The sequence below is a fragment of the Nicotiana sylvestris genome, chromosome 11 (genome assembly GCF_000393655.2).
Source record: "Nicotiana sylvestris chromosome 11, ASM39365v2, whole genome shotgun sequence".
In the NCBI taxonomy this organism is placed as follows: domain Eukaryota; kingdom Viridiplantae; phylum Streptophyta; class Magnoliopsida; order Solanales; family Solanaceae; genus Nicotiana; species Nicotiana sylvestris.
In genome coordinates, this window is record NC_091067.1 from 116,344,525 (window position 1) to 116,357,705 (window position 13,181).

General features: G+C 40.4%; 1 protein-coding gene across 1 annotated transcript; it reads left to right on the plus strand.

The window, feature by feature from the left end:
• Positions 1 to 8,264: 8,264 nt before the first annotated feature.
• LOC138881535 (uncharacterized) lies at positions 8,265 to 8,612 on the plus strand. The gene has a single exon (XM_070161769.1). The coding sequence runs from the start codon at positions 8,265 to 8,267 to the stop codon at positions 8,610 to 8,612; it is 348 nt and encodes a 115-aa protein (XP_070017870.1).
• Positions 8,613 to 13,181: the final 4,569 nt, after the last annotated feature.

Genomic DNA, 13,181 nt, shown 5'->3' on the forward strand with positions numbered 1-13,181 from the left:
CATGAAGAAATTCTGCATGCCAAAACCAGAGGCAACATATGCACAATTACAAGCCAATATAGACTGGATATATACTAATCAAGGTGTGGACTGGATATGTACTAAGAAGCACTTGGAAGTTGGAAATTAGGGTGATAGTAGATTATTTTATTTCCTCAAGGAAAATGCTTACAACAAAACCATGTTAACATCTACGAATTTTCGGGATGTGTATCTAGACATAAATAATCACATGTTTTACAACAAAACCATGTTAACATCTACGAATTTTCGGGAATGTGTATCTAAACATATTGCTTGATAGAACAAAATTTGTTATAGCTGCATAAGTCCTTGGTGACTTAATGTATAACCAATTTTTGTATTCCCTTATATTTGAATGATCTGTATACAAAAAACTCCAACCTCATGAAAAATGCATTTATTCTGTGCAAATTGCCAGTCAGTGCATTTCTATGAAACAAAAGGAAGGTTCATGTTCAAGAAATGGTGAACAAAAATTGGGGCACATATGAGGTCCTGCCAACAGATAAAGGTGTTCATACCGAAGGTGCCAAACCTTGTTCTATAGTTTCGAAAAATGTAAACATTCCCTAACTTGGACAACATTTCAAAACGCATGCCCCAATTGAACTATATGATATCCACTATATCTTGAGTAACTAGTTGAAATTAGTAACCCGAGTTGTCACTGGTGTTCTGCCACAAGATTGACTGGCAAAGGCGGAAGAAACTTTAAGTTTCATTCAAACCATGTCCGTTGAAACAACATGTTGATTGAGCTAATTAACCTAAAGTAAATTGTAACATATATAAAATACAGTATAAAAGTCATAGATTGTGTAAGGTCCTTGTCTTATGACTAAAAGAATAATCAACTCCAACAAATCAAAAAAGAAGAAGAGACAAAAAGGAAATAGAAGGATCTTACATATACCCTCGCAGCACGCGGCTCGACCCATTCTCTTGTCCCATCCTTTTTCTTTTTCAAATGCTTGTCCTCAAAGACCTCAACATAAGTCACAACTCTCCCTTTTTCCTTTTCCTGCCAAAAAAAAAATAAGTTAGATAAAGTTCAATTGCATCTAGTTAAAATCAAAATAAATATAATAAGAAAGTTACCATTCTCCTTCGATGGGTCTCCATACTAATTGAACCCCCAGTGTGCAATGAGCCACCCGTATTGGAGGCACGGGCAGCCTTTGCAGCATTGCTCCTCTTCTTAAATTCTTCAGAAGCCCATATCACAATAAGTCTATCCCGCATGTAGACAAAGCGGATTCGGAATTGTCTTTCATTCCAAGGCATAACTTGTATCCATGCGCTTCATATTCGCCCGGAGTTCGCTCCCAGAAATATAGCCATCCCTGTCCCCTCACGTCAATCCTACGAGCCTCTTATCCATTCTTATTGAACGACGGCGGGGGAGCAAATCCAACTAGAAAAACTCACATTGGGCTTAGGGATAATCAGGCTCAAACTGATGACTTCCACCACGAAACGGGCTTCTCGCCCTTCTGTCGAGCTTTATAAAGGAGATTTTTACGCCGATCAGCAGCTTTTTTCTCGAAATTATGACTTATTTGCTGATGATATTTGGGAATCTATGCACACCTTGTCTGCAAATTATTTAAAACATTAGATGAAATAAGGGTAGTTTGATAAATAATAAAAAAATTATGGATTTTGTACCCTAAATTGATTCCACATTTGATCTCTATAATAATATGGTATATCTGACTATTTACTCCAAGCATATCGATAAAATCCTTTAACACAATCCACAACCACCTTCGTAGATTCATTGGAGGGAACAAACCTGCATTAAAATTAACATATGTTAAAAATATATTCAACAATTAAAACGAATAATAAAGTAATTGCTTACCCAGTAGTCCCATCAGGAATGATAATCAGTCTATGAAAGGAATCATATGATACAATCTCTTCAAAAGTCTGAGTCTGTGTATCATCAGGAGCAAGTGTAGATGTATTAATGGATGGGGATGACGGTATGGTAGAGTCTCCAACATGCGGCCTAGAAACACTAGGAATGGATGATGATGGAGATGAAGATGGAGCCACAGATGCGGAACCACCATTCTGACTAACATGGTAGCTTGGGTATGGAGTGCAGGATGACGGAGGCATAGATGAGGAGCCACCATGCTGACTAGTACGATAAGCTGGCGAAGAAGATGTCATAGTGTGCATGCTTTGGAAATTAGAGATAGGCTTATATCGAACTGGATCACAAGGGGGCAAAGTGAAAAAGCCAGGTGGCAGTGAAGTCTGCTGAGTAGGCGGAGGCGGAGGAGGCGGAGGCGATTGAGGATGAGGAGGACCTCGCTTGTTTCATTTTCATCATGCAATTCTTCCTCATAGCTTATTTCATTTTCATCAAATGATTCTTCCTCGCTTCTTTCATGTTCATCGACGGGATCTTCCTCCATGTTTGTACGGGATGTTCCTTCCCCAAAATCATGTGGATTTGCTCTACGAGTAAGGACCGAAGGATCATATTCTTCATAGATGCCTTTACTATGCTGCAATTCACCCACTAATTCATCATCAACACTTTCTTGAACACTCGAAATATCATTTTGGTATGCGACTTCTAATGCATTCTCAACTTCTACTCTACCTACGGGCTTTGTTTTTATAACTATCCGCCATGTGGACTTATTCTTGCACAAAGGATAAGGAACATAATATACTTGTTTTACATTTTGTGCAATGATAAATGGATCATAGAATTCATACTCCTTCGTGTGGTTTATTTCAACTATTTTATACTGAGGGTGAACCTTTGTACCTCTAGTAGGTGTTGGATCATACCACTTACACCGAAAGAGTACCATTTTTTTTTCGGCCAACCGAAATACTCTAGTTCTAAAATCTCTTGGAGAACACCATAATAATCAACATCTCCATCACCCTTTACCCATACCCCACTATTATTAGTTTTCTTATTCTTAGACCATTCTTCTGTATGAAACTTGTATCCATTGACAAAGTACTTAGACATTATTTTGACTTTATGGTCAGGTCCCCAAGCAATATCACGCAAAAATGGGTCATTAATTCCATTCACCGGATTATGAACCTATATAAAGTTAAAGAAAATTTAGAATTTTAAAGATACATGTACTTAATTTGTAGCCACAAAATAGAACTTACAAACTCCCGAAACCACTCTGAAAATCTTGGATAAATAGCATCATGCCCATTTGCACCTATAAAGTAACTGCCCCACAAAATTATAGCTTTCATTAGTTAAAATAACTTTGATCGTGTAATAATTGCATTTAGTATAAATTAAGACTTACTTATAATAAGGTTGGACCTCTGGACAATTCAACAATATATGTGTTGTAGCGGACTTTTTCTCCATCTCAGTCAAATTTCGCGTTTTACTAGTTTTTGGACCTCTACCTGGTTGATTGAATATGGAAAATGGTGGTGCCAAAGGATCACTAACACCTCCATCATCATGCCGATTTGGCCTATTTCTCAAACATGGCACATCATGTTCAAAATAATATGAACAGAAAAAGAAGTTTCTTTAGCCAAATGTGCCTCGCATATCGATCCCTCAATCCTGGATCAATTTTTTACGGTCCGTTTACATTTTCCAATAGTCCTACATAGCACAATTTTTAGATGAAATAATGTTTAATTAAAACAAGTCAAGGAAAAATAATTTTAAAAAATAATTTAAAGTCATTACCTCTCGTAAGAATACATCCATCTACATTGTACAGGCCCTCCAAGTCATGCCTCTTGTGCAAGATGAATTGGAAGATGTTCCATTACATCAAAAAACCCAAGAGGAAATTTTTTTGCTAGCTTGTTTAAAGTTAAGCAAATGTTACTTTCCATGTAAGCTAAGTTCTCTACCTTCAATGTGCTAGAACACAACTCCTTGAAAAATAAACTTATCTCAGTAATGGGTTTCCATATTCTATCAGGCAAGGCTTTGAATGCAATAGGCATCAAAGATTCGAGAAAAATGTGACAATCGTGGCTCTTCATAGACGTCAACTTCCCTTCTTTCATATCAACACACCTGGATAAGTTTGATGCATATCCATCAGGCATCCTCAAATTCTTAACCCAATCACAAATATCTCTTCTCTCATCCAAAGTGAATGTGTAACTGGCCTTGGGCTTCTGAATCTTGTTGTTCAAGTATGTCAGGTACAACTCACTTCGCCTACAATATTCCTTTAAGTCCATCCTAGCCTTCAAGTTATCTTTTGTCTTATTATTGACATCCATTATTGTATTAAACAAGTTGTCAAAAAAGTTTTTCTCAATATGCATGACATCTAAATTATGCCGAAGAAGATTATGCCTCCAATAAGGTAACTCCCAAAATATGCTCTGTTTAGTCCAATTATGCGTAACACCATAACCAGGTATTTTATTAGACATTGGAGACTCTGTTACCTTTGGTAGAAACCTAACTCTGTTCCAAATTTCTTCTGGCGACAATGGTGACGGTGGCTCCTAAAATCAGTTTGGTTCTTCATAAATGCACTAGTATTTCTCCTAAACTTATGATCCATAGGCAAGAATCGACGATGGCAGTCAAACCATGTATTCTTTCCTCCATGTTTCAACGTGAATGATTTTGTTTCTTCCATACAAGTTGGGCAAGCTAACTTTCCTGCAGTCGACCACTCGGACAACATTCCATAAGCAGGGAAATCATTTATAGTCCACATCAAAGCAACATGCAATCTGAAGTTTTGTTTAGTTGATATATCATATGTTTCCACACGTTCATGCCACAATAACTTTAACTCATCAATTAAAGGTTGCATGTATACATCAATCAAACTTTTCGGATTGCGCGAACCTGGAACAATGCAAATTAGGAACAAATATGAACTTGTCATACACAGCTCAGGAGGAAGATTATACGGCGTAACAAACACTGGCCAACATGAATATGGTGCAGCAGAGATAGAAAAAGGGGTGAATCCGTCTGCACATAAACCCAACCTAATATTTCTAGGTTCACTAGCAAAATTCGAAAACAACCTATCAAAATGCTTCCATGCTTCTCCATCTGACAGATGACACAAAATACCAGGTGGCTTTTTATTTTCATGGTGCCATCTCATATGAGGAGCAGAGCTCATTGATGCATACAACCTCTTTAACCTAGGTATAAGGGGTAAGTAATGCATCGACTTAACTGGAACCTTCTTCTTTTTTGAATTTATGGCTTTCTTATAACGAGGTTGTTTACAAAATTTGCAATTTTCTAAGGCTGCATCATCCTTATAGAATAACATGCAACCTTTCTCACAACAATCAATCCTCTCTGATGAAAGTCCTAACTTAGAAACCAATTTCTTTGCTGTGTAGAAATCTTTGGGCAGGTCAATTTTATTCGGACTAAGTTCATTCATAAGGTCAATGATAGAGTTCATGCCCGCTTGAGAAATACTTGAATCTGATTTAATACTTAATAATCTAACTGCGACAGACAATATAGAATGCATTGAGCCTTTATACAATGGACGACTTGCTTCCTCTAACTATTCATAGAAATGCCTAGCATCATCATTTGGTTCAGACTGAGCCCCCGAGTGCATCACAAAAGCATCCCTAACCATTTCACTGAATCGAGAATTTTCAGCATTATTCTCTGCTAATGGACTACCTTCACTATTAAAATCTTTTTGAAAATCAACGTTACCAACACTAGCAACATCCTCTCCATGAATAGTCCACACGTAATAATTTTCCATAAACCCTTTTTCATAAAGATGAACTTTAACAACATCTGGTTGTAATAACTTTCCGCATTTGCATTTCATACAAGGACACCTAATCACCCCTTCACTGAGAAATTCATGAAGTATTTTTGTTTTAGCCATGAATTCGGCAACCCCTTCTATAAATTCCTCCCTCAACCCACTACGATTAGGATAAGTTCGATTATACATCCATCTACGATGTGCAAGCTCCATCTACACAAAATAAATCCAAGATATGTAAAACAATACATATTAATTAGTAAATTGCCATATAATGTAGTCATGATTTAGTAAATTGCCATATAATGCAGTCAAATATAGCCCTAAATCTTTTTCTGCTTCATTTTATACTTATCACTTTTGATCTAGACTCTTAATGTATGGAAATCTGATGTGCTCTGCACATAATCATCACAGATTCCAGGTTATGTTGAGCATTTACCGTATGTTTTCTCCTATAGTGTTGTCAACAAGTATGCATTTTTGCTCGTATTTTTTAGGGCTCGGAAGGACTTCTAGTCTACTAGAATCCTAGAGTATTAAATATGTCTTTAGTTCATTTCATATATAACTAGCATAGCTTTTGTAAAATGTTCCTCTCAAATCTCTTTTACAATTGAATTTACTTATCAATATGAAGATAGGAGTTTATGTACAAGCCTTGTTTTACTTCTGTGAAATTGTAAGTTTTCTGTTTCATTAGCAAGAATATGTGTCTTTATAATTGTCTAAATTCAAGCTCAAAGCGCGTGAGAACTCGAGTGTGAGTTTTTTTTTTTGCACCAGAAAGTTGAAAGTCCAAGATGAATTTCACTTTGAATGCAAGTGAAGTGTGTGTCCACTATTTTATTCCTTCAAAGACAGTGATGCATAATTCTCTTTTAGGTTTCTACTTTGCTGGTTCGATACAAGGAACTAATGTTCGACACAACATATAGTTGGATAAAGTTTTGGCAGAGGGAGCCAGAAATGCTACAGACATGGTGGACATTACTATCAATAATGTATACCACAGGCAGATTTCTTTAACAAAGTACCCCAAAAAGTCAATTGGTCCTATGAATAAAGTTTATATATGGAAATCTATACATAACAAAAGCGCATTGAAGCTTTCAATTTGCAACAATTTAAAAATAATGTGACCAGCAAACAAAACTAATTACTTCTATCTTTTCTTACCGTAAGATTTCAGTTGTTTGCCTCTGTCAGCCTTTTGTCTCCTTCAGTCGTTTGCCTCTGTCATTCGCACATATGAACTCGAAGAACAATCAGCCTCGCGGGTGAAATGGAAGAGAAATCAAAGAAGAAAAAAGATATGAGAGGGAAAGAGAAGAGGGAAAGAGAGGAGGGAAATTGGGCGCCCAGAAATTGGGAAAATAGGGCGCGACAGAAATTGGGAAAACAGGGCTTTAGCATAAATCCGAAATATTAAATTTAGATTTCTGACTATCGTGGTCGCAAACCCACTTAAATATTCTTTTACCATTTTAATTTTAACTTTGTGACCGACACAGTCGCTTTGTTGGTCAACTAATATTTTTGATTTTTTATTGTCCGACCGAGTCGGTCGCAAAAGTGATAGCGGGAAATTGGCCCGCTATTTTTCCACTACTTTCGTTGGAATAATAATCAAATTTCTTTTTAAAAAAAAGTAATAAAAAATCAGTCTATTTCCGACTACAACAGTCGCAAAAGTAGTCCCATTAGCGACTACTTCATTTTCAGTTGAAAATTTCAGTCACAAATTAATGTTTTTCTAGTAGTGTTTGTACTGATGATCACGTCACAATATCTTATACGGTTGGGTTCAACTAAACCCAACACTTTTAACACGGAACATAAATTTATACGTAAAAATTGCAATAAATACTCTTTCCGTTTCAATTTATGTGAACTTATTTTCTTTTTAGTCCGTGCAAAAAAGAATGACCTCTTTCCTTATTTGGAAATAATTTAACTTTATGCAATGATTTATAGCGATACAAAATATATGTGTGTTCGATCAAAAGATATTAAAACCTTCTTGAACAAATCGTTCGTAGTATTCCGCCTTCGGAGAGGTTATTCATAGGAGGAGAATTCAATGGTCATATCGGGGCGTCTGCAGTTGGTTATACTGAGGTGCATGGTGGCTTTGGTGTCAGGGAGCGGAACGGAGGGGGCACTTCGCTGTTGGACTTTGCCAAGGCATTTGATCTAGTGATTGCGAATTCAAGTTTTCCGAATCGGGATGAGCATTTGGTTACTTACAAAAGTTCGGTGGCGAAGACTCAGATTGACTATCTCCTCCTCAGGAGATGCGACAGAAGGTTGTGCGAGGATTTCAAAGTTATCCCAGGTGAGACTCTATTAACGCAACATAGGCTTTTGGTGATGGACATTGGTATTAGGATAAGGAGGAAGAAGAGGTCAGTACGAGGCCGTCCGAGGATTAGGTGGGGCGCCTTGACTAAGGATAAAGCTCAGGAGTTGGAAGGAAGGTTATCGGCAATGGGAGCTTGGAGAAGTAGTGGAGACGCAAACACTATGTGGTCGACGACGGCTGATTGTATATGGAAGGCAGCGAAAGAGGTGTTAGGGATATCTTCGTGCCGCACCGGTGGCCACAAAGGAGACTGGGGGTGGAATGCAGTTGTCCAAGATAAAGTGGAAGCGAAGAAGGCAGCGTACCTGCAGTTCGTAGGGAGCTTTGGAGAGGAGGAGAAGAGAGCGAACAATGAGAGATATAAGGTAGCTAGGAAGGAGGCGAAGATGGCAGTAATGGAGGCTAAGACGGCAGCTTTTGCTCGTTTGTATGAGGAACTAGGGAACAAAGGATGGGAGAAGAAGTTATTCTGACTCGCTAAGGTTAGAGAGAGGACGGCTCGGGATCTGGACCAAGTGAGGTTCATAAAAAATGATGACGACAAAGTTTTGATGGGGAATGACCAGATTAAGAGGAGATGACAGACCTACTTTCATAAACTTCTAAATGAAGAAGGGGATCAGGATATTATGCTAGGTGAATTGAGGAATGCCAACAGCCCCCATGAATTAAGTTATTGTACGGACATTAAGGTCGGTAAGGTCATGGAGGCAATGCGTAAAATGAGGAGGGGCAGAGCTACCAGGCCAGACGAAATTCCAGTTGAACTTTGGAGGTGTGTGGGTAGAGCAGGCTTAGAATGGCTTACTGGGTTGTTTAATGTTATATTCAAGACTAATAAGATGCCTGAAGAGTAGAGGTGGAGTACAACGATTCCACTGTATAAGAACAAAGGCGATGTTCAGAGCTGTAATAACTATAGGGGTATCAAATTATTGAGTCATACCATGAAAGTCTAGGAGAGAGTGGTAGAAATGAGAGTGCGAAGGACGATGTCTATTATAGATAACCAGTTTGGGTTCATGCCGGGTCGATTTACCACAAAAGCTATCCACCTTATTAGGAGGATGATGGAATAATACAGGGATAAGAAGAAGGATCTCCACATGGTGTTTATCGATCTATAGAAAGCGTACGACAGGGTTCCTAGGGAGGTCCTATGGAGATGCCTAGAGGTTAAAAGGGTCCCGGTTGACTACATTAGGGTGATTAAAGACATGTATGATGGAGCTAAGACTCGGGTTAGGACAGTAGGAGGCGACTCCGACCATTTTTCGGTTGTTACGGGGTTGCACCAAGGGTCTGCGTTCAGCCCTTTCCTATTTGCCCTGGTGATAGATGCCATAACACATCATATTCAAGGGGAGGTACCATGGTGCATGCTATTTGCTGATGACATAGTCCTAATTGACGAGACACGATGCGGCGTCAATGAGAGGCTAGAGGTTTGGATACATGCCCTTGATTCTAAAGGTTTCAGGCTGAGCAGGACGAAGACGGAATACCTCGAGTGCAAATTTGGGGCCGAGCCGACGGAAGCAGGAGTGGAAGTAAGGCTTGACTCTCAAGTCATCCCTAAGAGGGGTAGTTTCAAGTACCTTGGGTCAGTTATTCAGGGGACCGGGGAGATCGACGAGGATGTCACACATCGTATAGGGGTAGGGTGGATGAAGTGGAGGTTAGCAACGAGAGTCTTGTATGATAAAAAAGTGCCACCGTTACTAAAAGGTAAGTTTTATAGAGCAGTGATTAGGCCTGCTATGTTGTATGAGACCGAGTGTTGGCCGGTTAAAAATTCACACATCCAGAAGATGAAAGTAGCAGAGATGAGGATGCTGAGGTGGATGTGCAGGAATACAAGGATGAACAAGATTAGGAATGAAGATATTCGAGAGAAGGTGGGTGTGGCCCCCATGGAGGACAAGATGCGGGAAGCAAGACTCAGATGGTTCGGGCACATTCAGAGGAGGAGCACTGATGCACCAGTGAGGAGGTGTGAGCGACTGGCTATGGTGGGCACAAAGAGATGTAGAGGGAGACCTAAGAAGTATTGGGGGGAGGTGATCAGGCAGGACATGGCACGACTTAGGATTTCTGAGGACATGACCTTGACAAGGAATTGTGGAGGTCGAGCATTAAGGTTGTAGGTTAGGGGGAAGTTTGTGAATATTACTATAGCGCATTAGAGGGAGACTAGCCATTTAGGAGTTAGACTTAGGATGCTATTGATCAGCTACTGATGCAGGGCTATATCTGTTGGATATTAGTATACCTTACATCCTTTTCGTATTTCCTATATTTCTTATATTGTTGTTATTTTGTTATTTTATGTTATGTATTTTATGTTATTTACTATGAGTCTATTGATAGTACTAATATATTGTCTCTTGTTGCTCTCTTGAGCCGAGGGTCTCCTGGAAACAGCCTCTCTGCCCCTCGGGGTAGGGGTAAGGTCTGCGTACATATTACCGTCCCCAGACCCCACTTGTGGGATTATACTGGGATGTTGTTGTTGTTGCTGTTGTTGTTGAACAAATCAATCAAAGATGAAGGGGTAAATCTTAGTCATACCTAATTAATTCCAAATCGAAAAGTTAATAGTAAGGATCTCACATAGGATGAAAGAAATATGAATGATCTTATTAAGATTCGATGTTGTATCTCACATCAATCGATGAGGAAATAAGTTTACATATTTTCCTCTAGGCCACTTCTTCTCTACCCAGAATATAAGAAGAGAGCTTTTTATTTTTTAGAGAGAGATGGGAGGTAGCAGCCCCCCCCTCCTGAAAGCTTTCCTTGGCTATATATATAGTCAGGGCATCCTTGCCCTTTGCTTGGCTCAACGTCCTCTTGCCGTCAATGTGTCTTATTTGTGATTTTAGGTGCCGCTCTTACCGACTCATCGAATGTTAGGGAGGAGAAGTGGAGTGGACTATATCAACTTTCACTACCTGGTTACTTAGGCGAGGCGTCGGTCAACTTGTTCGTGACAGTCAGATTTTGACCAATACAGTTAGTCCCTCCGTCTGTCGGGGTTGTCCTATGTCGGGCTCGGCAAACGGATCATGATTGTCATGAATTCGAGAGAAATCTAACTTACGACTCTCCGTTCCTTAGTCACATTTTGTGTGTTTTTAGCGGAGTGGCGGCGTTCTGTCGATCCCTATGGACCGTTGTGACGGTTTTGGAACCGAAACGTCATTTGGTATTGAAGCGTTGTTTCGTGGTTCTTGCCATTATGACACATATTCCTGGGGTACTGAAACGTTTCGTGCTCTATCAGATTCGATTGGCAATTCTTGGGTTTCGTGCTCGGGGGACTTATGTCTCTTCTAAATAGAGGAAGTTTGTCATTTGATTGACACACTTCTTTGTCTTTCACTTGGGAGAATCCCGCTGATATACTTTCTTCCTGATATCTCAAATTTCTGCGTGCCCCCTTGTTCACTGAAAACTTTCATCTCTTCTTTCTGTTATTTCTTTGGTGTATTTTCTGACAAGAATGGCTGGTGATTCTTCTCGTGACAGTCTCCCTGCTGCTAATCCGGTGCCGAAAAGTGCTGCCCAGGTCACCGGAGGGGCAGATGCAGTGGAGGACAAGGAGGTCCCATCAGTGATTGAGATCTTGTCCCGCCCTGGGAGAGAGCCGACTGGCTTTAATGCTCCCGTCGGGGTCGAACCGGAACTTGTTCACTCTGTCATGAGGGAGAGAGGTATTGCAGAGTTGAAAGAAAGGTGGGAATCCCCGGTTACGTTGATATGCTGCCGACAGTGGAAAAGGACATAGTTTATTTCAACCACCCCGGGTACTGTGTGTTCTACGCCTACCCCTTCATTGTAGGGTACACATTCCCTTTTCCTCTGTTGGTGGTGGATTTTTTCCGTTTCTACGAAGTGTGCCCCACCCAACTTTCGCCATATTTATACAAGTTATTCCTTATGCTGCTCAAGTATGCGGAACTCGCCGGTCGCGAGGTCACTTTGGACCATATGCTCAGCATCTTTGCACCTCAACTTATTCGCGGTTCGATGATTCACGTGCGTCCTCGAGGGCCGAGGAGTCTAGTGGTAAAGATGGACGACAGGACCAACCGTCGTTTCTACGAGAATTATTTTTATGTGCGGACTGAGCATATTGTGGCGGACCGAACGAGATTCCCTGGGAAGTGGAACTTTGCGCGTAAGTTTGTATTTTTAGTCGGTGAAATGCTTGACCGTTTTCTGTGGGTACTAAACTTTATCACGTCTTTGCAGCCGAGAGATTGCCCCCTCTGCCCGTCGAAGGTATCCATGAATGGGTGGATGCCATACTTCCCCATACAGTGGGGATACGCACATGGTCGACCTTTCATGAGAGGTTCGGACGCAGGCCCCTTACAGGTGAGATGACGTCTTTGTCTACTGTTCTCTCTCTTTTTGCTTAGCTTCTTACGCGTTGTTTGTCGTTGTCAGCGAGAGTACGGAGAGCAAGGGCCCCTACGTTAGATTTTCGTCAGCCGGCAGCGTCTGCCCACCCTATCGCGATACCTATTACCCGACCTTTATCGTGGGCTGCTTCAGTTGAGTTTGCGGCCTTGGTTACTCCTGCGAGGGCCGCTTCTCAGGACGAGGTTCTGACCGATGTCCTTCGCCCAACGGGTGAATCACCGTCTACTGGGGAAGAGGAGGGGCCGTCGAAGAGACGAAAAGTGGAGTTTGAGACGGCGCCCCCAACAGTAATTCATCTGGACAACTCTCCCCCGACGGACTCTGGAGAGGGTGTTGTTGCACCTTCCTCCATAGGGACGGAACAGACCGTAGGAATTGTCAGTGTCTGTGATCGACAATCAGAGATTCCTGCCATTGCCTTGGCTCAATCAGAAATCCCTACGAGTGACAACAGTTTATATCCTAAAATTAGAATAGAAGTTTTACTTTGCTCCATTTTAAAGATTTTGTAGTATCACCAAGTTTCTATATAAGTAATCGTTTCTCTTAATTCTGACTTTTAAAGGACGCGTAATAGCAAAAATTTTCATTTTACAGTTTTGTGAAATAAT